At 55.0% G+C, this 25780-nt stretch overlaps 12 protein-coding genes across 12 annotated transcripts; 6 read left to right on the forward strand and 6 right to left on the reverse strand.

Annotated features, from left to right (window-relative positions):
• Positions 1-253: 253 nt before the first annotated feature.
• Positions 254-2422, forward strand: JCM15063_001286 (uncharacterized protein; the record flags this gene model as incomplete). Its single annotated transcript, XM_076678255.1, has 10 exons — positions 254-646; positions 709-764; positions 837-844; positions 910-987; positions 1053-1409; positions 1476-1724; positions 1781-1866; positions 1933-2091; positions 2165-2284; positions 2351-2422. The coding sequence occupies 10 exons, from the start codon at positions 254-256 to the stop codon at positions 2420-2422; spliced, it is 1578 nt and encodes a 525-aa protein (XP_076534515.1).
• Positions 2423-3279: 857 nt separating this feature from the next.
• On the reverse strand, positions 3280-8589 carry JCM15063_001287 (uncharacterized protein; the record flags this gene model as incomplete). Its single annotated transcript, XM_076678256.1, has 18 exons — positions 3280-3413; positions 3472-3568; positions 3640-3873; positions 3927-4096; positions 4164-4262; positions 4332-4551; positions 4615-4750; positions 4817-5106; positions 5168-5335; positions 5406-5558; positions 5621-5966; positions 6039-6283; positions 6353-6576; positions 6644-6814; positions 6878-7064; positions 7126-7301; positions 7376-7597; positions 7665-8589. 18 exons carry the CDS (start codon positions 8587-8589, stop codon positions 3280-3282), a joined length of 4197 nt encoding a protein of 1398 aa, XP_076534516.1.
• A 42-nt stretch (positions 8590-8631) lies between these two features.
• On the reverse strand, positions 8632-10790 carry JCM15063_001288 (uncharacterized protein; the record flags this gene model as incomplete). Its single annotated transcript, XM_076678257.1, has 8 exons — positions 8632-8837; positions 8907-9093; positions 9181-9251; positions 9764-9884; positions 9955-10050; positions 10127-10186; positions 10254-10316; positions 10389-10790. The coding sequence occupies 8 exons, from the start codon at positions 10788-10790 to the stop codon at positions 8632-8634; spliced, it is 1206 nt and encodes a 401-aa protein (XP_076534517.1).
• A 405-nt stretch (positions 10791-11195) lies between these two features.
• On the forward strand, positions 11196-12269 carry JCM15063_001289 (uncharacterized protein; the record flags this gene model as incomplete). Its single annotated transcript, XM_076678258.1, has 5 exons — positions 11196-11319; positions 11392-11540; positions 11601-11683; positions 11750-11825; positions 11889-12269. 5 exons carry the CDS (start codon positions 11196-11198, stop codon positions 12267-12269), a joined length of 813 nt encoding a protein of 270 aa, XP_076534518.1.
• Positions 12270-12803: 534 nt separating this feature from the next.
• JCM15063_001290 (ACT domain-containing protein) lies at positions 12804-13336 on the forward strand (the record flags this gene model as incomplete). The annotated part of the gene is made up of 2 exons (XM_076678259.1): positions 12804-13016; positions 13085-13336. 2 exons carry the CDS (start codon positions 12804-12806, stop codon positions 13334-13336), a joined length of 465 nt encoding a protein of 154 aa, XP_076534519.1.
• A 279-nt stretch (positions 13337-13615) lies between these two features.
• Positions 13616-14326, forward strand: JCM15063_001291 (uncharacterized protein; the record flags this gene model as incomplete). The annotated part of the gene is made up of 1 exon (XM_076678260.1): positions 13616-14326. The coding sequence occupies one exon, from the start codon at positions 13616-13618 to the stop codon at positions 14324-14326; it is 711 nt and encodes a 236-aa protein (XP_076534520.1).
• A 634-nt stretch (positions 14327-14960) lies between these two features.
• JCM15063_001292 (histone H4) lies at positions 14961-15409 on the reverse strand (the record flags this gene model as incomplete). Its single annotated transcript, XM_076678261.1, has 3 exons — positions 14961-15079; positions 15149-15275; positions 15344-15409. The coding sequence occupies 3 exons, from the start codon at positions 15407-15409 to the stop codon at positions 14961-14963; spliced, it is 312 nt and encodes a 103-aa protein (XP_076534521.1).
• A 418-nt stretch (positions 15410-15827) lies between these two features.
• Positions 15828-16438, forward strand: JCM15063_001293 (histone H3; the record flags this gene model as incomplete). The annotated part of the gene is made up of 4 exons (XM_076678262.1): positions 15828-15842; positions 15907-16091; positions 16156-16355; positions 16428-16438. The coding sequence occupies 4 exons, from the start codon at positions 15828-15830 to the stop codon at positions 16436-16438; spliced, it is 411 nt and encodes a 136-aa protein (XP_076534522.1).
• A 341-nt stretch (positions 16439-16779) lies between these two features.
• On the reverse strand, positions 16780-19637 carry JCM15063_001294 (GRAM and VASt domain-containing protein; the record flags this gene model as incomplete). Its single annotated transcript, XM_076678263.1, has 8 exons — positions 16780-17343; positions 17410-17517; positions 17578-17631; positions 17700-17842; positions 17912-18459; positions 18530-18578; positions 18651-18740; positions 18815-19637. 8 exons carry the CDS (start codon positions 19635-19637, stop codon positions 16780-16782), a joined length of 2379 nt encoding a protein of 792 aa, XP_076534523.1.
• Positions 19638-19930: 293 nt separating this feature from the next.
• On the reverse strand, positions 19931-21791 carry JCM15063_001295 (pre-mRNA-processing factor 19; the record flags this gene model as incomplete). Its single annotated transcript, XM_076678264.1, has 4 exons — positions 19931-20801; positions 20863-21030; positions 21097-21484; positions 21617-21791. The coding sequence occupies 4 exons, from the start codon at positions 21789-21791 to the stop codon at positions 19931-19933; spliced, it is 1602 nt and encodes a 533-aa protein (XP_076534524.1).
• A 250-nt stretch (positions 21792-22041) lies between these two features.
• Positions 22042-24570, forward strand: NOP58 (RNA-processing protein NOP58; the record flags this gene model as incomplete). The annotated part of the gene is made up of 7 exons (XM_076678265.1): positions 22042-22157; positions 22497-22669; positions 22744-23015; positions 23078-23512; positions 23659-23742; positions 23889-24335; positions 24400-24570. The coding sequence occupies 7 exons, from the start codon at positions 22042-22044 to the stop codon at positions 24568-24570; spliced, it is 1698 nt and encodes a 565-aa protein (XP_076534525.1).
• Positions 24571-25032: 462 nt separating this feature from the next.
• ZIM17 (Zim17p) lies at positions 25033-25675 on the reverse strand (the record flags this gene model as incomplete). Its single annotated transcript, XM_076678266.1, has 2 exons — positions 25033-25220; positions 25306-25675. 2 exons carry the CDS (start codon positions 25673-25675, stop codon positions 25033-25035), a joined length of 558 nt encoding a protein of 185 aa, XP_076534526.1.
• Between the last annotated feature and the right edge of the window lie 105 nt (positions 25676-25780).

Below are 25780 nucleotides of genomic sequence, written 5' to 3' on the forward strand. Positions count from 1 at the left end.
GCAGAGGAAGGCGAGCTGTCTTGGCGAAGGTCTATTTTGGGCCTCGATCGCTCAATATTGTTCAATCAAATTGCCCACGCCAACCGTCGTTGCTCGAGCGTCATACTGCACCCCTCATTCCTGCTTCGCGTCAGGAGATCAAGCGCACTCGACATCTTGACTGCCAGGTCCATCGAGACAGCACGTTATCCCACAGCACGGCGTAATCGACACCGGCGCCTATCGAGACAGCATTTTAGGGCCAAAAATCGCGATGCCGCTAACCGCCAAGCAGGAAGCGATGGACGGCAGGAGGTCCGCGTCGCCAGACCACATGAACGCGCTTGAGACGTCCGATACCAGCGATTCGGGCCCGACCGTTGGAGAGAAGACAGACAGTAACGACGTCCCTCGATCCTCCACCGGCCGGAAAGTCTCTCTTGCAGACGCAGGCGAGGAGCGAAACGACAGCGAAGCGTACCCACCACGTAGACGGTCCAGGCAAGGAACGAGGGATACGCAGAGGTCAGAGCACCCTTCGCTCGCGCGCAGGATCACGGATCTCTTCGTCTCGGAACACCCCGTCAAGCACGAACCAACATGGCGGGCATCGTTCATGGCTATCGTCAAAGCAAGCTGGCTCAACCTGCTCCTCGTCTTTATTCCGGTTCGTTCTCGCGTGCTTTCTGGTGATGTTTGCGGCTTGACTGCTGACCCTTCGCGCGCCAGATTGGATGGGCGGTGCATTTTGCGCACCTCAACGACACGATCGTCTTCATTTTCAAGTGAGAAATCTTCCTGCAATCCTGGCAACCATGTTGCTCCGGCTGACTTTCATTTGTCGCCTCTCTCGACAGTTTCCTCGGTTCGTGGCCAAGCTCAGCTACGATGTACCAGCTGGCAAGATCTAACCTTTTTCTCCTGCCACAGCTATCATCCCGCTCGCAAAGCTGCTTGGATTCGGTACTGAGGAGCTCGCGATTCGTGTTGGCCAAGCGCTAGGTGGCCGTCAGTCAACTTCGCTTAAGCTCCGGCTCCCTGACCCACCGAGCTCACTACTGATTTCTCTGCAGTTCTCAACGCGACGCTCGGAAACGCTGTCGAGCTGATTGTCGCAATCATCGCGCTCGTCAAGTGTGAAATCCAGGTCGTCCAGTCTTCTCTCCTCGGCTCAATCCTCAGCAACCTCCTGCTAGTTCTCGGCATGTGTTTCTTCGTTGGAGGAATCAAATACTCGGAGCAAGGTTTTAAGGACACTGCCGCTCAGCTCAATAGTTCGCTCCTCGTCTTGGTCGTCTTCGCGATCCTGCTCCCTGCCGGGTTCAACGCTGCATTCCAGGACAATCTCACCGCCGAAGCTGAACAAGCACGCATCCTCAAGATGAGTCGCGGAACTTCGGTCATCCTCCTGGTCGTCTACGTTGGCTACCGTTCGTCCGCGCTACTAGGTATCGGTTCATTGGAGTAGTCCCTGACCGACGAATGTGTCCCTGCAGTGTTCTTCCAGCTGTTCACTCACCAGCACCTTTTTGCCGAGGGCAACACGTCGGAGATGGATGCCGACATGCGCGATGGTCGACAGATTTGGCGCGGTCACCGTGCATTCCGACAAGCGCCCAGCGCGCGCCGACCTCGAGTGATTGAAGAGGCGGACGAAAATGCGGAAGAGGCGGAAGAGGAAGTACCTCAGCTCAACGTGTGGTCGGCCTTGATTCTGCTCGTCGGTGTCACCGTTCTTGTCGCCTGTGAGTACTGCTGTATGAACCATCTGGGCAATCGCGACTGACGCTGTCGTCCTCAGTCACTGCTGAGTTCCTGGTCAGCTCGATCAACGGCCTGACCGAGGCACACCCGGAAGTATCGACAGAATGGGTCGCTCTGATCCTTGTACGATCCGTCATAGCTGTCATACTGAGTCTGCGAATTCGCTGACAATATTCATTGGTATTATAGCTCCCGCTCGTCGGTAACGCTGCCGAGCACGTCACGGCGGTGTCCGTTTCTGTGCATGACAAGATCGATCTCAGTATGGGCGTCGCGGTCGGTTCCTCGATCCAGATCGCGCTTTTTGTCATCCCCCTTCTCGTTGTGCTCGGATGGATCATGGACAAGGTATGGCAGCCCCTGTATCGTTGTCCAGGTTGGAAGCAAGAACTGACCTCGGCATTTTGTCCCGCGGCGGCAGCCTCTCTCGCTTCTATTTGATCCTTTCGAGTCGATCATCCTCTTCTTGTCTGTCCTCTCTGCCAACTACACCATGCAGGACGGAAGGTCGAATTGGTTGGAAGGTTTGATCTTGATGATGGTAAGTCCGTTCTGTGCAATAGCTTGTACGCATGAGGTGCTGACGTGAGACGATCGCCACCTGCAGCTGTACATCATCATCGCTGTCAGTATCTGGTACTATCCCAGTGACGGCTCGGCGGCATTCGCTTGCAATTAACGCTTCGTCCGCCGCCCTTGATCGGCTTTTGCCTCTGGCCTCCGTCACACCCCCTGCCCGGACATACACTTTCTCGTCCTACACTCTTCATTCAGTCCCGTTACCGACCAGACCCCGATTGCGCTCTCCGAAGCACTCTCTGCCACCAACTCGCTCCTTGTATTTATGCGGCGCAATGTACCACTCTTTTCTGTACCAAAAGGCTTGGCAGAGAGTAAACAGCTGGGATGTTTCGCAAATGAACTACTGTGCTTATCGAGATGAGTGAGCAGGAGTAGCCATCAGGATACCAGGGGTGATAGCAGAGGTGTTTTTTCCTCGTTACACTGGTTAAGTTTTATATCTATATGTTATATATGACCCTATTTTCACCAAGCAAAGCCCGGTTAGCTCAGTCGGTAGAGCACCAGACTCTTAATCTGGTGGTCGTGGGTTCGAGCCCCACATTGGGCGAGCTTCTCTTTTGCTTTTTAACTGTCCATTCCGGCAACAAATACTTTTTTGTTTTGGCCACTGCACCTCAATGTTCCGCTCGTACAGCGCGATTCGTTCTTCCAGCCGCGTTTATTGATCGTACTGGTATTCCAGGATCATTCCTTCTCGCGCAACACTTCGTGTGGCGCATGGGCTGATGAACCCGAGGAGCGCACAGGCCTCAGGCAGCCAATGCGACGGCTGAGGTCTCGCTCACATCTCTCTCACTGTCCCAAACTTATCTGTACACTTTGTATGAATCCACAAGGGGGTCGTGGGAAACTTGCAGTGCTCAGTTACAGCGATAAGATGACAAGCTAATATGAACAAGGAGAGGCTGAAACACATAGACCCAAGACCATACTACACAACAAAAGATGGAACTAGACCTTCATAAATGAGAAGAGCGACTCCATCGAGACCCAGCGACGACCGTTCTTCTCAAGATGCTTCGTGACGACTTTCCGTAACAGATCGAGCGCGATTTTGTTTGCATCGACTCGAGCTTCGAATTCAGCTGTCAGGCATGACAAGGCGTCAGAATATGCCCACTAAAATGATGTACGAAAGCTCACGTTGATCAGCACCGCCGGCAATTTTTGCGCGGGCCTTCTCGACATCGAAAAGCATGTCGAAGTACAGCAGTTGGTCGTAGAGTTTCGAATCAGAGTACTGGAAGGCAGCGACTCGATGTCAATGGGGAAAAAGCTCCAGTGCGAGAGAGAGAACGAGCAGGAACTCACCTCGAAGCGCATCGCTCCTCGACACTGCGGGACGAGACATCGTTTGCCGTATACCGACATCATCCTCGTTCGGTTTCCGCAGGTGGACTCGTCGCACACGAGCCAGGCTTCGTAGAACTTGCTGATAAACGCTCGAATCTGCAGGTCGAGCTGCACAGCGAGCGAAGGTATCGAAAGGGGCTGTTGACATTCGATGCTGGGGCAAGACATGCCGACCTTGTTCATGACACCGGACTACACAGATTTCGTCAGCTATGCACAAGACGCGAATAGCGGGGAAGACCTACGTTTTTCTCATTCGCAGGTTCGAATGCTGTAGTGCTGCCGCACGAGCGACACCGCACAGTGAATGGCACTGCGTCGGCAAACCGTTGGGCATCCGAGATCTGCGATTGAAGGGTTTTGAACTCTCGCTCGGGTGCGTCGATGGACGATCTGTAGCTTGTCGCGTCGAGTCCTTTGGTGGCGGATCTTCAGGTCAGCGAGATTTTCGACATTCAGAAGAAGTACAAAGACGATCTTACCAAGACACTCAGCGAGACGGGCTTTTTCAGTACCCTCAATGTGCTCACACAGACGCTCGATTGGCGGCAGGACTTGTGTCGACAGGTAGACCTCGAAATCTGCACAAGGCGAATGTATCAGACTGAGTGCTTTGATACCAGGCTCGTCCACGCCCATGAGAGGCGTACCAATTTTGAGCGTCGACCCGGCCCTGCGGACGTCGTCGGGATGATGAGCGTTGATCGCTTGCGCGCTCTTTGTTCGTTCGCCGTTTGCGGGTACGCAGAAGATGTAGGGAATCACGTCTCCTGCTTTCGCAGATTGACCTTTCGCCTTCATCTTCATGGCGACTTGCACGTGGGGCAGATTCTTCGCGTCAGGGTAGTCCTCGGGGTTCTTTCCGAGACGCTGTCACGAAGAGTTTCGAAGATCAGGTCTGGGTCAATTGGCGTAGGACACAGGCGTACCAACCTTGAAAATGATATAATCGTCGAGCGGGATCTTGCCCTCTCGAATACCCTCACCGAGGTCGACGAGGTATGTGTGGATCTGCTCGATGACGACCTCGGTTGCTTCATCGCTCTCCAGAAGGAAGTCGAGCACTTTCCTGTCACCCCGAATCATCCCATCAATGCCACGCACGCGGAATCAAACGTCAAGCCAAAGAACTTACTTCGAAGCGTTCTTCGAGAGCTGAGAGTACTCTCGACGCTTCATATCGAGACCCTTGACCTCTGTGCTAGCCGCTCCAGGTCCACCCTTGCCGTCATCATCGACTTTGCGAGCGGCGTACTTCTTCTTGTTGAGCAGCAGCATGCGAGAGAAGACTGCATCGGTGTCGATTTCGAGCTTCTTGTATTTCTCGTTGATGAGCTTCTTGAACTCGTTTCCGATCTTGAGCGCCTCTTCGTAGCTCTCCTGATTCGTGTTGATCATGACTGAATCGGTGTCTCCATAGATGACCTGGATTCAACCGCACTGCATAAGCGAAGAATTCGGAACATGCGCAGCGACAAAGGCTTACATTGAGCGACATGCTTTCCGCATCAGCCTTCGTCCGCGTCAGAATCTCACGACCTTTGAACGTCGTGAGCGCTGCGAGAGGCCGGGCATAAAAGCGAGATCCCTCGAATCCGAGACAACCGTACATGGAATTGGCCGTGAGCTTGAGAGCTTTCTGGGTGATGTCGTACTGCAGCAATAATTTTGAGGGCCTCAGCACGGATATGTAGAGGACACGAGACGGCGAGAGAAGCACGAACCTGCATGAGCTTGGCGACAGTGGCTTTCTTGTCTTTCATGAGGCCTTTTACGATCTTTCGACGTGCAACAAGCGAAGCAATAAGTTGGGGAAGTACACCTTGAGGTTCCCCCTCGCAAGGTCCACGCTCGGGCATCTTTTCGAGATCTTCAGCCTATTGGTGATAAGGTGATGTGTCAGACACAATTTCCAATACATCCGAGACTGTGCGCTTACATCGTCTGCAGTCCAGTCGATCGTCGAGAAATCAATGTCGAACTCTTGAATAATCGAGGGATACAGCGAGTTGTAGTCCATCACGAGAATGTATCTGTCCCACAGTCCACGTTCGGGCTCGAAGACGAGACCTCCTTTGAACTTTTCCCGCTTGACTTCGATCTTGGGTGCCTCTTCGCCGATGTCCTCAAGCGCTTTGGCCTTCTTCTTGTTTTCCGCCTTCATGATCTGCTCCTTTTTCTCCCACGAGGCGATCTTGTCCGGCACGATGATGCCAGTCTCGTTGAAGCGATGCAGCAGAATGAACTCGTTGCGCTCGGCTCGGTTACCCATCAATGTCCGGTTCCTGTGAATCGATCGAACTCGTGTGAGTCTTTACTGAACGCCATACAGTGAAGCGTTGCAGAGGCAAACTTACCAGGAGTTACCAGCCAGATTCGTCAACTGTCGGGTCAGGGGCAGTGCTTGAACTTTGCAAGCGAGCGCCATCTGGAAGTAGCAGTCAACCTCGCATAGCTTGACAAAGTGGGTCAGAGCCTTGGCGGTCGAATGAACATTATCGAAGAATTTGGCAGTGTCCTCTGGATCGATGTCTTCGCGCGCGATGTCGAGATGGGTCGAGCACATTTCGGTCAGCGACCATGTTGTCGATTCAATGAGCGACTGTTCTCACGATTTCTCTTGTCAACATCGGCATACGGGAAATTGTCTAGGCTGCGAAAAGGGGCGTACCTTTGTACCGTCACTTGAGAGGTCCAAATTGAGACGTCCCGTCAACAAGCCAGTGTTGCGTCCCATTCGCATCACCGGCCATTTGTCACCTTTGATGCGCAACCGTCCGACTTGTGTCCAATTGTCGATCTTGAGATCCCGGAGCCGGGTAAGGATGACATCGAGGTCGAGTTGCGAAAAGTCGTGGCCAACGATGACATCTGGATCGTTCGTACCAATGTAGCCTGTGTCAAGCGCAAAGGTCAGTGGAAATTTTCGTCGGAGTATTTCAGTGCTGGATGAGCCACTTACGCAATAGTTGAACGAGTAGAGGCCGCTCATCTCGGAAAATTGAGATCGAGTTTTTGGTCGCTTCTCGCGCAGTTCGGTCAAAGTCTTTCGGGAAATCAGTGAAGAGGTTGCGAACAAAGATCTGGGACGATGATCCCTGCTTCTCGATCGGCGTCGGATCATCAATGTCGACTGCATTCGATCCCAGGTCGTCAGTCGGACAGCACTTATAGGTTCACAGCAAGTCGAACTCACTGTTGTGCCACACTCGGCCCGCCGCGCACACAATCTCTCGTTTGTTCTCCTTCAAATGCACGACTGTCCGAGTGCTTAAGCTGAGCACCGTCAGTCGAGGCAGGTCTTTCGGAGCCGAAGTGTCGCTCGAGGAGAAAGGCGAAACGTCCGCCTGGTCCGCTTCGACTTCGAGTTTGGTCCAGGAGATCTGAAGCGCAATCAAGGGTCAATGGGCAGGATCGCCGGGTCGAAGCGCAAGTCCCACTCACTGCTTCGCCTTTGTTGACCTTGGGAGCTTTGACGTTTAGCCAACAAGGTCCCATGACCTTGCGGTCGACAACGAAGCGCTCAAAGGGCGTAGCGGTAGTACCGAACACATGCGAGTAGAGCTCGCCAGATGCATCGACTGGGATATCCGATTTGCTCATCCTACCAGCCTTGTTTGCTGTAACAATATCGCCAGCAGATCGATTAGCTCGTATTGATCAGATATTCACAAAGAGGGAGATCGACTCTTACAAGGGAAATCGGCCGATACCTCGAGCCAGTTTGTCTCTTTCCTCGGGATTCCCTTGATTCCAAAGACGTAGCGCCTCTTGACGTAATCGACTGCAGGCTCGAGACCAGTCGCACCTTGTTTCTTGGCGTCCTCGCAAAAATCGTGGCCGACCTCGTCGGCTGGTAAGTCGTCCTCATCGTCGTCACTGTCGTTCCCTGCGTCACTCCCATCGGCACCGTAATCTGTCGAGTCCACGCTACCTTGTCAGCGTTCCGGCTCGGGAACGTGATTTGTGAATATCTAACCTACACTCGGCTTTCGATTTGGGCAGCACGTAGAGTTTCCTCTTGATGCCCTTGACCGTCAGAACTGCACTAACGTATTTTGGCACGACTTTTTCTCCGTCAGAGAACACCTTGACCGTCTCGCCCCGGGCCCGCACTTTTCCGATCAGGCGCACGGTCCCAGGTTGAGATGCGGGTTCGTCGTAATCGAACCACCAGAACTGGAGCGAACCGTCCGGTTCGAGCGCGTTGGTAACGGTCGCGAGTGCTTTGCTCGCATTCTTGCCAACCACGTTCTGATGTTGCGCATTGAACCCGGCCTGGTCGTCGAGGTTGACTTCGTCGGTGGAAGACGAGGCGATCGGAGCGATACTCGCAAGGTTTGAGGTCGCGGTCCTCCAGTCGAGACCTTTCAGTTTCGGCTTGAGATCCGGAGTCGACGCCGGCGAGACTGGAGCGAGATCGCTCAAAGGCTCAAGTTTCGGCAGGTTGGGCTTGGCGACCGAGGCGTTCACGAGCTGTCGACGCTGCGCGGCGCCTTTCGGCTTGACGATTGTTTCGGCAGGTTTGACAAACAAGTCGTCGGCGTCGTCATCTTCCTCCATCTTGACGTCTTCGTTGTTCCGTTTCGAATCTCCGAGAGGTTTGACATCTGAAGCGCCTGCGTCGACTTCGGCAGAAATGTCGAACCTCGCTTTCTTGCCGACGTTCTCGAACCCGTCGCTCGAAGGTCCAGCTTCGAGGAGCAGGTCCGCGAGGGGGTCAGACCCGACGCTCGAAGTGAAGGCGCTTCTCGAGGGAGATCGGTACGAAGAGTCGGCATCCTCTGCTTTGCGTTTGAAGCCAGAGAGCGAAGTCTTGGAGAGTCGGGTCGTTGTAGGTTTCGCTCGGGGAGTCTCCGTTTTGACAACGGTCGCCTCTCCGTCGAGGTCTCCGAGAAGGGAAGACATGAAGTCATCCTCTTGTTCTATGCACGAGCGTCAAGATTTCTGTCAGTATCCTGGATTCTCTAGCATCCTAGAAATCACGAGATGATAAAACCAACCTGGCAGAGGCGCTCCTGGTTTCTTGTTCGGGTTGAGGTAAGGGTTTGCCCCATCTGCGATCTGGGGTAGTTTCGCTCGCCGTTTCGCTGCGGCTGCGTCGAGCTTTCTCTTCTGTTCTGCCCGCTTCGCCTTGCGTTCTTTGCGCTTGGCATCTGTGAAGCAGGTGATTAAGTTTTAGTGTGCGAGCTGGGAAACAAGGTAGAGGGAACCTTGTGGCTGACCTTGATCGTCATCATCGTCGTCGCTCTCGCTGCGTTCGTCTCGATCCCAATCGTCCATACCATTGTCGGCGTACCCACTCACGCCCTGGTCCTCCTCGATGAATTCGTCTTCTGCGAGCCTGCCGCGCACGACCGATCGATAGACCTCTTCGTCGACCTCGTCGTACACATCATCCTGCTGTTTGACCTATTGGGAGTACAAGTCAGGGAACAGATCATGAGCGAAAGCGCGTTTGTGAGAGCGCGCGAAACGCGTTGCTGAGAAATGCCTTACTTCGTAGTTGCGCTTGCCAGACAGTCGAGCAGCCTTGAGCGCTTCCTGAGCCGCCCTGCGTTTCTCCTTGTCTGCGCGCGAAGACATGCTTGAGATGGTTAGAGGGTCTCGCGGACGCGGCCCGACAAGCTGGCGAGAGCAAGACTACAGCGAGCTTGCAAGAGGGACGGGCTGTTTAGTCGTGTCGGCTCCGTCTGGCCGAGCTGCAAGATTACGACGCGTCGGGCTTGATGTACCGTTATTGCGAGAGAGAGGGACGCGGAAACTCGCGAGCACAAATTGCGCACGCGTCGACGATTAGACGCGTCGCGATTGCTTCAACCAGTGTCGATTCCAGCAATACAACAACAAGAACGCCTTCCGCTATACAGGATAACTTGGCCACACCCAGTACTCATTCGAGTACCCATGCCCGCGCAATCGAACTTCCCCCGAGGACTGGATGCAATAAAACGCTTGTCAACCAGAACGCCAAATTCGCTCGCCTCTTGTCGAGGAAGGACGGCCTGTATTTCGCTAGATAAAGTGCCGCATGAGATCCGCGACTGGTGCTCGCACGTAAGAGAGGACAACGGCCGCTTACCTAGGGAAGACTTGGGTGGTAGTCGAGGAATCGCTCTCCGCAGGAAGGGAAACGCCGCGATAAGGTCCGCACGGAGACGTACAAAGGCAGAATACCGCTTGTGAGCACGGATCAGGGTACTCTGCGCGCGCAACATTCCAAGTCAGATCGGGCGCCCGCTCTGAGCGTCTAGGCACATGCCCGACACTCACCTGGGAGGTCGACGTCGGAAGCGTGTGGATCTCGATATCGTACAGAACGAATCCGGAGCCTTCAGACCCCACGGTGTGATAGGTCGGAATAGACAGCTGTTACACGCGCGCTCGGACCGGTTCAATGGCCTACTCGGTATGAGCGCGTGTTGGCGATTAGAGGGTACTCAACTTGTTTGACAAAGGTTTTATTCTCCCGGTTAGACGCGTCTTCGACCCGGATGCCGCGTCTCTGTGAATCCCAAGCTCAAGAATGGTCAGCGCGTTCTCGTTTTGGGGGGGATTGTGCACGGCTTTACATTCGAGTATTGCGAGGTTGTCGTCGAGGCAATCGATGGTGGCCGAAATCGGAATGGCTCGTCCTACGAGGTCTAGTCGGTCAGGCTCGATATTGACGTTGAAGCAGCGGAACAGTATAACTGGCGGCAACACACCTCGCTCGAGAAGCCGTCTTCGCTCCCTTCGTCCTGCTGCTCGCCACCATCGACAATCAGGAGAAGATCTGTGCTGTTTGCCCTCCTGATTGTGCTTGGGACGGTGAGGGCGCCGTCGCGACTCGTTGGATCGGCGCTCGAATCGAGGTGGTCCCGAGGCGGCAGTCTGATTTGATCGGTGCTTCTCCTCCTCCTCAACGAAGGTTCGGTTTCCGTCAAAGTCGAAGCTCTGGCCCGTCCAGTCAACGCTGCGACTTCAGTTGATGACGCTGGCGGGTTCGGATGGGATGGTGGGGAGAGTGCGAGATTGAACAAGGACCACGACGTCGCTTCATCGACATCCGCCTGGACTGTCTCGGTGTATGAGCGGAGTGGTGGTGGCGGACGCTGAGGCAGTGCCATGCACCGGGGTTGTCGTTGAGCGGAAGCCGATGAGATCCGAACGAGATGATCGCATCTCTGTTGTTTCTTCTCTTTCATTCGCTTGCTCGACCATGTGCTGCCGTCACTGCGCTACTGCTACCGACCAGACTCCCTCGTCAGTCTCTGAGTCGCTGTGTCGCGCCTGGCCGGCATGGCACGTTGCTCTCATCGCTTGGCTTTGTTCGCGTGCTTGACTGCCTGCTCCTACGCGCTTCTGATCGTGATCGAGAGTTCGCCAAGCGGAAGAAGACTGTGTTCGCTTTGTGCGATCAAAGGTAGCGGACTTGCCTCGGACGAGGAGGGGTGCTTGCTTCACATGGGATCTCTGCGCGGGTCGCTCGTCCCCCGTCTTCTCTCGCCTTCTTGCGTGTTGTTCAGGACAGTATGCTCGAGACACTGTCGACGAGGATGGACCGCTTGTCAACGGAAACAGTCGTTCAACGGATTCTGTACTCGTGCGCGCTTCTCGGGCTCGTGTCTCTCGTTGGAGTCTGCGTCACGATACTCCGTGAGTGGTTTCTTGCCGCAATCCTCGCAGACAAGGAATCAACCTGAACCATGCTTCCTCACGTTGGTGCAGCTTGGCATATCCTGGCCTCTCGGACGGAATGGATCTCGTTTGTTCTTCTCGCTGCAGCTGCTTTCTCCTGGCTAGGCTCTATTGCCGCAATGGGTCAGCTACGACTCGATCTTCCGAAAACGGTCAAGCGAACGTCGTGGCTACTTGCTGTGAGGACGTCGTCTCTGCCCATGTTCAACACATTTAAGCTGATACTGAAAAATCGACAGTCGGCCGCGCTGGTTCAGGTCGCTCTCGGCATCCTTCTCGAGTACGGATTTCTGTCGAGCAAGACGGAGCGCATCTATGAATGGTACATTAGCAAACAGTCTGGGCAGCGATTTCGAGCTGACTCGCTGACGTCCGACAATCCTTTCAGTCGCTCCCTGGATCAAGCGTCGACCGACATCAGCTGCCGAGATAGGATCAATTTATTGACAATCGCGTTCCCCATTGTGAGATTCTCTTCGTTCTGCACTAGGCGGGAAATTGCCAACTAACGCTGGATCGTGGTACAGGTCGTGGCCATCCTTCCCGTCTCATCGATTCCCGTGCTTTACCTACTCTTCAAGCAGCTGTCTCGAGCCCAAGGATCTTCTCACCTGTACTTGAACCTCGGATTATCCCGGGACGACGTGCCACCAGGTTGGGACGTACAGCCACAATCGTTCGCGCCCGATTCATCCGCTTCAGATTCGGAGGACGATGGAGCTCATGCCAACAAGACTCCGCGTCAAGGTGACCGGTTGTCATCTCCGAAAAGAACGCAGACAGATGGCGCTCGAGACTCGTGGTTCGAATTGGGTAAGAGAGAGAAAGGAATGAGTATCGAAGAGCGCGGGAGAAGCTGGAGCGAGTTCAGGAGGCAACACAGCAAGAAAGCGAGCTCAAGATCCTGAGGGAACGACTAACCGCGCTCGTTAACGACTTTGTATGCAAGCCCATTCCATCGTGTACTCGATTACCGTGACCTCTGCACGTGCTTGAAACGAGCATTGAGGATGATATCTGGTCAAGAGACTCTTTCAACCAGGAAATATTGTAGGCACCTGCGGCCGTCGGCGAGAATTTACCGTAGGCGCGCTCGCGGGAGCGAGCGCTGGAGCGAGCGCGATCGCATTCCCTCGCGCTACCGTTTGATCCCTCATACAACCCCACTCGCCTTGCAAATGGTTTCGGGGCCACCCCAGGAGCTCTCGAATCATGCTAGCTCGTACACCTGCTGCAACTCGGTCCCGATGCTCTCCTCTGACTCTGGTCGTCGCAAGCGATTCGAGCCGCTCATAGCGGGACTTTAGCCGCGACGAGCCCCGCCCTTTCGGCTCGCGCTGGATCTGCCATTTTTTGCTTCTTCTCACTCCACTGAGCCGATTCGCCGACCTCCACCGAACCAGCAAATCGTTCTGCGCTCTGGACAAAGTGGTCATCACGCCATGTCGCTTGACCTCGGACATCCTTCACTCGAGCTCGCGTTCGCCGAAACGCCCCTCTCGATAGTCCAGTTCACCCCTATCCAAGCGATCCCGAGACCACTTCTTGATGCGCTCGTTCAAGAGAATGCGCCCTCCTTTTTTTCGATCACACGCACTCGAGCTGAAACCTCGATTATTGCTGAGAAAGCTTTGATCGATCGCCTCTATTCTCCAGTGGGTGTCCTCGCTCTTCCACTTGTCGAGCCTCGACGTGAAAGCTAATCTCTTTATTGTATGCGCAGTCGAATACGAGCAGTGATTCCCCTGACATTCCGCACGAAAATTCGGGACCTTGGCGCGCGCTCGTCGTGAAGGGGCCCATGGATCTCTCGCTCACTGGCATTCTTCACGCCCTGACAGGTCCTCTCAAGGACGCTGGAGTACCTGTGTTCGCGAGCTCGACATGGGACACCGACTATGTGCTGATCAACGAGGACAAGCAGGAAGATGCACGAAAGGCGCTGCTCGCGGCCGGATGGCGCTTCTCTCCCTAGTCCCGTTGACTGTACCCTATAGGAGTGTGTATGATACAAGGGGAGGCTCCCTGGAATGGAATGACAACATGAGCTACAGCTTGAGCTTGAGCTCACCAAAAATCGCTCGATTGTCGCTCCCGCTTTTGTCGAGGAGATAAATTTCGTAGTCAGTGTTAGCCAACAACGTTTCAGTGATCAGAACGACGAGCATCAGTGCAAATACCTATTGCCTGCGGCTTCCACGGTTTGGCGCGCGCGACCTTGACTTTTATCGGACACTCATCATCCACGCCTGACATGCCACGACCCCGAGGCTTGCTGCGAGCATGGCCACAGCTACGATCATACTCGTCGTCCCCCGCGCAAGATGTCCCTGCCCTGCAACGCGAGCTGTTTCGCCGAGTCGCTCAACCCGTTGCCGTCTTGACGGCCCACATCCCTCCGATCGCGAGTGACGACTACGCAAACCCTACACCGACTCTGAAGCACAATCACGGAGCGACTCTGTCGTCCCTCACCTCGATCTCGCTGTCTCCTGCGCTCGTCTCGTTCTCTCTACGTCTCCCCTCGCGACTCGCTTCCCACCTCGCCAAGACCGCTCGCAATGGCGCCAATTCGGCTCCTGCGTTCAAACTGCACCTCTTGTCGAAAGAGCAGGAGGATTTCGCCCGATTGTTCGCTCGTCAAGCTCCACTTCCCGCCCCGGCTCTCCCTTCAGCCGACACTGATTGGTCGATTGAACCCAAATTCGATTCCGAGACGTTCGAGGTGATCGAAAAAGCAAGTTTGGGCTTGATGGAATGTCGGGTAGTCAAGACGGTTGATTTGTGGGAGATTGGAACGGAACAGCAGGACGACAAGCAAGCGAGCAGGAAAGGTACAGCGATGAGAAGTCAGTTATTTATCGCCCAAGTGCAGAAGGTCCAACTCGGAGAAACCGGACATGAGAGCGGATCATTGGTTTGGGTGGAACAAGGCTACAAAGCGGTCGGGTCGAACGAACGGTAACGCATACCATGGATCCGGAAGTCTACGAATCAGAACGAGTCTCAAACAAGTCCAAGGATGTCTGAGGCGATTATGGACAAGACTCGCGGAGCTCAGAATACGAGTCTAACCGCAAGCAAATAGAAAATGTCGGTCATGCCAGTTCGCTCGCCCCCATTCCATAACCTTGAAAGCAGTCTCGCTGATTACTATCCGTTCCCATAGATTGTCAAGACTTAAGGACGCTGTGGTAATCATTCTGGCGTTCAAGCACAGCATTCCCCTTGTACTGTCTACTCGAAAAAGTCTCGTCAAATGTCGTTTAGCAAACATATGTCGCTCGCAATACAGCACAATGCAACACAACCGCAAACGTACTGCCTATCGGCTCGCAAGCTAGTCGACAGCTATGCAGAACCGCCTCGCTGAGTCCAATTCAAGCTTTCCCAGCAGCATCCTCCTGTATCTTCCGAAGCGTTTGCGACCGCCGTCACTCTCGGGAAGCAAACGATGTCAAGCAAGATCTTTGTGGGTGGTTACGGAAGCGCGATGTAGTTGCAGCTATCGAGGTTTAAAACAACAATGTATAAAAATGGGGGTGGATCGAGAGAAAGACGAAAAAGAGGAGGGTGGTTGTCGAGGCGTAAGACGACGCTTATTGTCCGAAACCGTAGAGGGTCTTGCCGGCACGCTTGAGGGCGTAGACGACGTCGAGCGAGGTGACAGTCTTGCGCTTGGCGTGCTCAGTGTAGGTAACCGAGTCACGGATGATGTCTACAGAAGGGGAAACGATTGTCAATGAGGTGATCTGGTGGCTAGGGTTCAATGGCAGCAAAGGCTCACTCTCGAGGAAGATCTTGAGGACACCACGGGTCTCCTCGTAGATGAGACCAGAGATACGCTTGACACCTCCACGACGAGCGAGACGACGAATCGCGGGCTTGGTGATACCTTGGATGTTGTCACGCAACTGGATAAAGAGCAAGTCGAGTCAGTATCGAGGCATATGTTTGTTGAACGACGACGACGCGTGCTTACGATTTTGCGGTGACGCTTGGCTCCTCCCTTTCCGAGTCCTTTTCCTCCCTTTCCTCGTCCAGACATGTTTGATAGAAGTGTAGTGGTGGGGTGGGGTGTGTGGAGAGTGAGCTGAGTCGACTAGGGTAAAGTAGTCGAGAAGGTTGTTTGGGGTGAGAGGAGAAGGAGAAGAGGAGGGTTGACCGGTTTACTGCTACTTGAACGGATCGCGCGCCGAATGTGCGTGGTTTGTTTTTTGTTGTGTCCGCAGGGCGCGAGAAACTAGGCGCGGGAGGCCTAGGTCGAGGCAGAATCTTTCAAAAATCGCATTCCCGCGATGCGTACTTGACATGTTGCCTCGACCTAGGTCGACCCGCTCACGCGCGTGTCGCCCAAACAAGTCAACAAACGAACAGAACCACCCCTGCGCGTCTCCCTCATCTTCTCTCCCTCCTCATCCGCTCTCTTTCTCTCTACCACCACCACTACTTTTTCTACTACTACAATGGCCCGCACCAAGGTCGGTTAGATCGTTACGGTTGCCCTTCTCAGAACCGAGACTGACTTGACTGCCAACCCCACAGCAAACCGCCCGCAAGTCGACCGGAGGAAAGGCTCCCCGAAAGCAACTTGCCGCCAAGGCTGCCCGCAAGTCTGCCCCCGCCGCTGGTGGTGTCAAGAAGCCTCACCGTTACCGTCCCGGAACCGTCGCGCTTCGTGAGATTCGTCGCTACCAAAAGTCGACCGAGCTCCTCATCCGCAAGCTCCCGTAAGTTGTTCCCAGTCACCTGATTCACTCGTGTACTTTGAACTAACTCTTCTGGACATCGCAGCTTCCAACGTCTCGTTCGTGAGATCGCTCAGGACTTCAAGACCGACCTTCGTTTCCAATCGTCGGCCGTTATGGCGCTCCAAGAAGCTGCCGAGGCGTACCTCGTCTCGCTCTTCGAAGACACCAACTTGGCTGCCATCCACGCCAAGCGTGTCACCATCCAGCCCAAGGACATCCAGCTCGCTCGTCGTCTCCGAGGTGGTGAGTTAACATCTGTACTGCTCTTCCTTGAGCTTGAACCGTTTTCTGACTCGCTTCTTTCGATTTAATTAGAGCGTCAATAAGCGCGTCGCTGCAGGCGTTCCTTGACCGGCTCGCCATCTATCCACTACTTCGTCTTTCTTATCAGGACCCGCTCCACCTTTTTTACCCTGTTGTTTCTCCATACCAGCTGCAAACCATTATTTTCGCGCTGTCCTTGGCATTCCTTGGATCGTATCTCGAGAGCTGTGTGTCCCATGTTGTGAATTTCGGCGAGTGACTCCCGCCGCGAGGTATTGGGGGCACAATGGTATGGGTTACAGGTCAAAACAGAGATACAAACAATATGCACATGACATAGACTGCGGTGGAGAATCATTTGGCGTGGCCCAAAGTGATATCGCTCGAAGTGCCGGCGACATCATCAGAGCATGGTTCGTACGCCATCCATACGATCCGATACTTCTTTGATTTGGTTGACCGCGTGCGTCACTTGCCCAGCAATCTGAACGACGTGCTTCTCGAGACCTGCAAGTACCTTTTTCAGCTGTTCGACTTCTCCCGCGACTCCTCCTCCCGCGGGTCCGGCAACGCGTTGCGAGTGACGCGCATCGAAATCGGCAAGCACGCGCGAGACTGCATTCGAGATCTCGACGGGATGACCAAGTCGAGCGTTGCGAGCAACCGAAGCTTGGTGACGCAGAGACAGGAGGGTGAAAAAGTTGGTCAAGCCGAGGATGACGACGAGACCGATCAAAAGGGCGATGGGCGAGACTGGTAGAGAATCGAAGAAGCCCCCATCGGTGGAGGAAGCGTTCGAAGACTGCTTCGCGACAGGTGGCGGCGGTGCCTCGCCCGAGGTTTCGACACCGTACTCTTCCTTGTTCGCTTCGATGTGAGCGCGCACGGCTGCCTCGAGATCTTTGTGATACGTCTTTTGCCCGTCGACAGCGCCTCGTTCGATGACTCCGCGGAGCATGCGGTTGACCTGTTTACGCAATCAGCAGGTCAGGAATTGCGGCATTTGTAGGGAAAGAGGGAGCTGCCGACTGGCCTTGGTCCATTCGACTTCAGTCGTGACTCGGACATGGGTTCCACCACCTTGCGCCCAGGTGAACGTCGAACGAGTCACCGTCGCAAAATTGTCGCCACTCGGAACGTCCTATCATTGAGTAGTAGATTGTGAGCTTCCGACCTGCTTGAAGCGCAACAGGCAACCCACAGGAGTCTTGGTCGTGGTGAGGTTCGAAATGCAAGTCTCGGGGTCCATCTTGTCCTGTCAGGGAAACTCGTGTGTCAGCGTAACCACATTGCGCCTCAAATGGTTCAAGAGTCCATACATACATTCTGATCGTGAATATGGCAGTGAGTCTGCTTGGGACCAACGGGAGCGTTGAGTGGCTTGAGATACGACATGTCGCGTTCCTTGAGCGTATTTTCCCCGTCTGCAGCTCCATCGACTGGCTTCCAGGCTCCGATGTCGACCTCTATCGTTGGTAAGCGCAATTAGACAACAATCTTTCAGTGACGAGATCGTAGAGACGGCTTTCACGAACCTGACAGATTCTCCTTTTCCTCGAGAAATTTCTTGAGGAACGCCTCGTTCGTGAAGAAGAGCTCGTACGCCTTGTCTGGGCTCGTGGGGAGGATGCAATCGAGTGCTTCGTTCTTGTACTCTGGGCCATCGTACGTGGTGGCTGCGTGCCCACCAGCAGAGCCTTGCGCCTGCGCTTCGTTCTTGATCATCTCTGCTTCGGTCGGAGCAGACTTGCGAGTATCGAGCGAAGCAGATCGCAAGTGGTTCTTCATCGCGGCGAACCCCGTCTTGAACTTGTGGAACTTTTTCTCGCCCTTCTCGTCCTCGAACGAAATCTGACTCTTGACGTCGCTGTCCGGCTCTTGTTGCTGTTCGGGGGGAACAGTGTAAGGCGTAGATGTGGCTGATCCTCCTGGCGCCATGTTCTCTCCAGGGTGGACATGTTCCCAAATCGACGCGATGAGCTTGAATGTGGCGTCGCGCGCGAGGAAGGAAGAAAAGGTATGCGAAGCGTGAAGTGTGGTCACTTCAATCGCGTTGGGGATGACCTTGGCAGTCATACGTTTCCTGATGGTCGGAGACATTGAGCCTGTAAGTTATACTGTCGAGACCGATATATCGACAGAACATGGCTTACTCGATAGAAACAATTTCGGACCAAGGGATGGTCAGATTGGTCTCCCATCCTGTCACAGAGAGAGAGAGGCATCAGAAACTTTCGATGTTGATCAGCCGTCATGGTAAAAAGTGTAACGTACCAAGAATGGCTGCGTGGAAAGACAGGTAGTGTTCCGAGAGGTATAACTTGCCCTGCACCGGTATATCGCGGACGAGAGCACAGCGGTAGTCTGAATAGGGCATATCAGCTTTCACTCGAGTGTAGCTGCCGACCCGGGCGCATGGAGGCGATGTCGAAGCGCACCTTCGATGAGTTCTTCCTGGTTCGAAATGTCCTTGAACATGGAATGGAACTTTTCCTGACTCGTCTTGGGGACGACGTCAAAGTTCTCGAGGACCTTTTCCTTGACGCTAGTCGCAGTGCTGTCGACTAGACTCGGCGCCGCCGACTGGCCATGGGCGAAATCGTCTCGCTTGACTGACCTGTCGAACGAGACTCGATTCGGTGATTCGGTCACGCCGACTTCGACGGGTACAGGGTTCCCATGTTCGTCGGTAATGATCTTGACGGCCTGAGGACCGTGAGCGGAAGTATTCGTGTGACTGCGATCGCGCGTGCCAAACACGCTCGAAGTGATGCTCGCCGAATCGGAACGGTCTTTGTGGCCCGACGACGTCGATGCTGCCTTCTCCTTGATACTCGAGACCCCGTCCTTGACGCGACGGAGCCATTTCGGTCCTTTCGTAGAGCCTCCGTCGTCTTCGACCTCAGTTTCGGTGTCCTCGGTCGTCGCTCCAGACGGCTGCCTCTGCAGGGTGGCGATGTACTCTGGGGCATCTCCATGTGCGGGTCCGACAACGGCTTCAGTGCCTCCTAGTACGCTGCTCGTGTTCAAGCGATCGAGTTGGGCTTCGCCTCGGCGACCGAGTCCAGTGGTCGTATTCTCGGGTTCGGTAGGTGATAGTGCGGTGACATGCCGCGTCTCAGTGTCGGTGATCACGCGAGGCTCTGGTTGAAGCGAAGTGCTGGAAGAGCGAGAGTCGGTCATGCTTTTCAAACCCCCTGACGGCGACGAAGGTTCCGACACAAGGACCGGTTCGCTGAATTCCGAGTCTGACGATGGCATGGAGCGTTCTTGAATGAGCTCTCTCGTCGACTTGAAAGGATAATCTCGAGCGGCGATGCAGGAGGGAGCGAGCAATTTGCGAGGATCTCCCCCACCTATAGATTCGGTCGGCGTCATCGCACGGGCTCGAAGTTCTCGCCTTTTTGCATTCCGCGGATTCAGAATACGATACAAGCAATTGAATTTTCATTGAAGACGAGCATGACGAGAGCAGTCCAAAGTCGGGATGTGGAAAGGGTGATAGACTAAAATTTCTTTTTTGGGTGGAGGGAAACCCGTACTTCTTTCCGGCTCTATTCGCTCTTTTGTGCACTGAGAACCCTGATCGTTCGGTCGATACCCGCGACGACGAGTTCCTTGCCGTCCTTGCTCCAGTCGACGCCTGTCAGTTCGGCCGCGTTCTCCTCGCTCTTGACTAGCAGCTCCCAAGACTTGTTCTGGTACACCCTCGCGTCGGTACCGACCGCAGCGAGCGCCTGTGCCGAGTAGTCGAACTTGAGCGCGTTGACTTGCACTCCTTCCTCGAGCTCAATGTTGGCCGAGTTGGACAATTTGCGCAGGTCCCAGATCTTGACCTGCTTCGATCCCTTCGCGGCTGACGCGAGCGTGTACCCGTTCTCCGAGAATGCGAGGTTGACAATCTCGGTCGCATCCGATTCGGCAGAGTGACCGTCGAACGTCGCGACGCAGTTGCCCGACAGCGTGTCGAACACGCGGACCTTGGAGTCGGACGAGCCGACCGCGAAGATGACTCCGTCGGGGTGAAACGAGATCGCCGTGTTCGAGGTGCCTTCAGCGGCATCTTCGGGAAGTGCACCGGTCAGGATGGTTGCCGGTTTGCCAGCCGAGGGAGTGAGGTCGTGAATGGCCCAGGTGCCATCGGCTTGTGCGGAACCGACGAGCGAGTTGCTGGGATGCAGCGAGATCTGGTTGACTTCGCTCGCGAGAGCAATGTTGCCGGTGACACCGTAGACCGATTTGCCTCCCGAAGGGGCCCAGACGCGAACCGACTTGTCGAGAGAACCGGCAACGACGAACGACGGGAGACCTTCCTCGGTGAGCGTGGGCGATGCGGCAACAGAGGTGACTTTCTTGGTGTGACCCTTGAGGGTGGCAAGGATTTTCGAGGTGGTTCGGTCGTACAGGAGGACATTCTTGTCGAGGCTGAACAGCACGGTAATCCATCAGCAGGAGGTCGTAAGTGGCATGATAGCGAAGAGCTCACCCTCCCGTGACAGTTACGGCAGCATCTTTGGCAAGCGCGAGGGCAGAGATTCCTGGGGGCTTGGTGCCGTGAACGGAAGGAATGTTGGCGGTTTCGGTGTAGGTCTTGATCTCGGCAGGAGTGGCGGCATCGGCAGCCGGCTTTCGCTTCTTGCGGGTAGCAGACAAACTGAAAAGTTACGGGGTTAGCGGGGTTGATAGCTGACCCAAGAGAATATCTTGGTGTAGCACGTACGATGCGTTGGTCTCCTCGACTCGCTTCCTCGCGTCGGCGGGCAGGCCCGAGGATTCTGCGGGTTGCTCGACGCCTTGCATCTGCTCGTCTCCGGCTTGTGCCTCTGCTGCTCCGTTGCCAGACGCGAACGCGGGTCCAAGAGTAGCCTTCACGCTCGCGAGCGCCTCGCGAGCCTCATCCCGTTCCCGCGTCACTCGCGCGAGTACGCGCATGGCAGCATCCTCCTTGTACAGCGCGTGCGAGAGCTCCTGTCGGAGTTCGGCACCCTGTCTCCGAAGTTCGAGGCACTCGAGCATAGTCGCGTCCCATTCTTGCTGCAGCGTGTGCAACAGAGACGGCACTGAGGTAAAGGTCGGAGCGCGAGCAGCACCAGCAGGGGCTGACGGAGCTGCGGGTCACATAACAAGGCGGGTCAGCGATCGCGTGGAGTAGAGTTGCGCGAGTTGGTGAACCCGGTCGTCTCGGGCGCGTGGAGAGACCGCGCTGGATCGGGACGCGATAGGAGAATAGCGCAACTGACCAGTCTTGATCTCGACGAGGTCGTCCTCGTTCAGGGATTCGCCCGTAATGGGATCTTTCTGGTCGTTGTCTCGGAGGTATTTCAACACGAGTTCCTTCTCGAACACCTGGCCCGACTTGGTCGACAGGACCGGCTTGAGGGGTTGCTGCCCACTGATTGAACAGAACAGGCTCATCGCGAGGTGCAGAGAGGGCGAGGTGTGGGACAGAGTGCGAGCGCCGGGTAATTGGCGGGCGGGTAATCTCGAGTTGTAATCAATTTTTACAATCGATTGCCGCTCCTCTCCCCTTTCTCTCCATCTCTCGCGGCCCGGCAGGATCGACCAGTAGCTCTCAGGCTACCTCAGTTCGGCGCTCTTCCTCTTCTTCAACCCCTCCCCGAACCGCCTTTCGCCCTCGACTCGTCGAGTCCTCGCGACCCCCAAGATGCTCGTCCTCTTTGAATCCGCCGTCGGACTCGCCCTCTTCAAGATCAAGGATGGCAAGCTTGAGGATAAAGACATCCACAAGCAGTTCGAGACCGAGGAAGGCGCCAACAACCTGTCAGTCGTCCCTCCTGTGCTCCTCTTGGGTCATCCACTTGGGTCATCCAAAACTTTCTTCTCTGCGTCGAGCTTGGTTCCCTGGCGTCATCCTGGGCACTGCGGGCGTGCTGAGCAGCATTCCAGACGTCCCATATGCTGGGTCAGAGGCTTTTACGATCTCTGAGAGGCAGGACTCGCCGCTATGGTGGACCTGGATGCGGAAACGAAAGAATTCGGGCAAAGTGCATGCATTCAGCCGCATCCTCTCGAGCCGCGGCGCTGGAGGATCTCGCATACAGACATGCAGGGGATAGGAAGCACCTCGTACTGACAAGGTGCTGTTGTCCGAACCGACAGCGTCAAGCTCCAGGCGATCCACCGATTCACTTCGACTGCGACCGCCGTCGAGGACATGACCGCCATTGGAGAAGGCAAGGTGTCCAAGGGCTTGAAGAAGTTCCTCACGGACGAGATCACCGGCAACAAGAAGCTCAAGAACGAGAAGCTCGCCGTTTCCGAGCCCAAGTTGGGTGGGTCGACCTCGTCTCTCTCGCCACCTGGACCTGTACACGCCAGATGTGCTGATGCGTTCATCGACGTGCAGCTGGTGCTATCCAAAAGAAGCTCGAGGGAATCTCGGTTGTTTCCGACTCGACTGTCCAGGACCTCTACCGAGGAATCCGTCAGCAGCTCTCGTCGCTCCTCGGCGACATTGACCCTCGTGACCTCTCCACCATGGAGCTTGGTCTCTCGCACTCGCTCTCGCGTTACAAGCTCAAGTTCTCGCCCGACAAGGTCGACACCATGGTCGTCCAGGCCATCGCGCTCCTCGACGACCTCGACAAGGAGATCAACATTTACTCGATGAGGGTCAAGGTGAGCATCTGCAAGACGCTCCTGAACACGAAAAGCATTTTGCTAACATCGTCCAATTGTAGGAATGGTACGGATGGCACTTCCCCGAGATGGGCAAGATCATTACCGAAAACATCACCTACGCCAAGGTGGTCAAGGCGATGGGTTTCCGCACCAACTACAACACGACCGACTTCTCGCACGTCTTGCCCGAAGAGCTCGAAGAGACGCTCAAGTCGGCCGCCGCCGTTTCGATGGGAACTGAAATCTCGGAACAAGATCTCGACCACATTCACCTCTTGTGCGACCAGGTCATCTCGATCACTCAGTACCGTACCGAGCTGTACGAGTACCTGCGCAACCGCATGGCCGCGATCGCGCCCAACTTGACTGCCCTCGTTGGTGAACTCGTCGGTGCTCGCCTCATCGCTCACGCCGGTTCCCTCATGTCGCTCGCCAAGCACCCGGCGTCGACCGTCCAGATCCTCGGAGCCGAAAAGGCGCTCTTCCGTGCCCTGGTGCGTTCAGATTCATCTTCCTGAAATTCGCAGCTTCCGGGGGTCATTTTACCTCTCCTGGGCCTCTCCTCGCCCCCGGAATGCTTTGCCCTGTATCAGAAATGACTGACGCATCCGCTGGTGGTCTCCATTTCGAAAAAATCAAGAAAACCAAGCATGACACGCCTAAGTATGGCCTGATCTTTCATGCCTCGCTTGTCGGCCAGGCGCCGCAGAAACTCAAGGGAAAGGTGAGCTATCTCATCAGCATCGTCTTGCGCACACGCCTGTAGCAAAAGGAAGCGAGCTCGTCGAACGGCGAGGTCGTGGGGACCCTTTTTATTATTTCTTTTTCTCTTTTTTCTGATGATGCCCTTCCCGACGCTCCTCTGTCTAGATGGCTCGCATGGTCGCCACCAAGGCTGCGCTCTCTATCCGTCTCGACGCGCTCGCCGACGCCGACTCCAAGTCGTCGCTCGACTCGGCAACGATCGGAATCGAGAACCGTGCCAAACTCGAATCTCGGTTACGCCAACTCGAAGCCGGCATCGGTCACACTTCGTTGCGCTCGCTCTCCAAGGCGAACGGTGGCGAGAAGCAGAAACGGTACGAACCGACAGGCAACGGAGCGTCGTACAACTCGGGAGCCGATGCGGTCAGCCTCGTGCCGACTGGAGTCGAACCTGGCAAGGGAGACGACGAAGGTGTCGTCACGATGCAAGTCGAGGGAGAGACTGAGGAGGAACGCAAGAAGCGAGAGAAGAAGGAGAAGAAGGAGCGAAGGAAGAGTGAGAAGCAGGAGGCCGAACCTACCGTTGTCGGCGAGGTCGAGGGTGACGACGAGGTAAGCTTTTGACTTGCTACGCACGAGAGTCGCAGCGTACTGACCAGGAGTCTCGATACGACAGGCTGCCAAGAAGGAGCGCAAGCGACTAAAGAAGGAGGCCAAGAAGGCCGCCGAGGAGGCAGCAGCAGCGGGAGCCGACGCGTCTGCCTCGCCAGCGAAGAAGGACAAGAAGAAGAAGCGCAAGGCGGACGAGGACGGTGAGGAGAAGAAGAGCAAAAAGGTCAAGGCTTAAAAAGCTTTCACCGGGCGAACGCATTGCGCTGAGAACTGCCTCTGCAACACTACCCTTTCCTGCACCCTACCTTTTGCTTTGACCCCTCTTGCTGCTCGCTCTTCGTTCCTTCTTTGAACTCTTTTCTTTCGTGCGCGCTTGCTGCACTGCTTGTTCTTCCCACTGCCTCTCCTTCTTTATTCTCTCCTATACTCTACAGCCTTGTGTCATTATCAACACTCTAGCCCATCGCGAATGCTTGTTTTCGAGCGCGTCAAGCGAGAGTCGTCGACGCAATCTCTGAGCTTGGGGGCCTCTGCACCGAGCGAGTGTCGGTTGAGCCCACTCTGTACAGGATCAAGCTCGAATGCGTTCTTATCGTATGCAATCAGTCATATGAAATCCAGTTGCAGGCTACAACATGGCCTAGTTCTCTTCTACGCTCTATCTACATTTTGTTTTTGTGTTTCTTGTTCTCGCTTTTCATTTCCCTTGTTCTTCCGGAGGATTAACTTCGAGAGTTGCGCCTTGATCACCCTCGTCGATCCACTTGACTTGTTCGCCTTTCTCCCTCATAATGTCTTCGATCGTGCGAGGAGTTTCTTTTCCTATCGGCTGACCGGTCGGGTGTTCAGGTGAAGGAGTTTGTGAGAACCATTGCAAGTGATCGGCTAGACACGATGATTGTCCGTAAGCAAGTCAGTGATGCTTCGAGTACGTCAAAAGGGTCTTTCGAAAGGGAAAACCTGTTTTTACCTATGAGATGACGATTGCTGCATTCGGGACATTGCACAATCACGACTCCCTTCTCGTAACTCCTCTTCGAAAACTCGTGACTCGATCGATGACCGCATGGTCGAGCAGGACTCCCCGGTTCAGAGTGTTGGGCGTCGACTGGAACTGGGGCGGTGCAAGTAAAGATGATGCGCAATTTGCGATCTATCCTTCCGATCGGGGTACCCGTTGAAGCAGGAGGCGCTTCGTAGTGGAACGGAGTACTTGAGAATCGACGAGAGGCGACCAGAGATGACGGCAGGGTTGAAACGAGATGACAGTTGCAACCAAGTGCGATTCGAGACACGGGTCGCGCGCCGTTCGCAAACAGTCTAGTCGAGAGTCTGTACATCGTGTACTTGAAATTTTGCTGCACTCAAGGTCGGATAGGTTTGTATGTTGAGCGAAAGCCGAAATGAACTTTTTCCGAAGTTGCGATCGCTACTTTCATCTTTCT

The sequence above is a fragment of the Sporobolomyces koalae genome, assembly GCF_050403365.1.
Source record: "Sporobolomyces koalae JCM15063 DNA, S_koalae_JCM15063T_v1_ctg13, whole genome shotgun sequence".
Lineage (NCBI taxonomy): Eukaryota > Fungi > Basidiomycota > Microbotryomycetes > Sporidiobolales > Sporidiobolaceae > Sporobolomyces > Sporobolomyces koalae.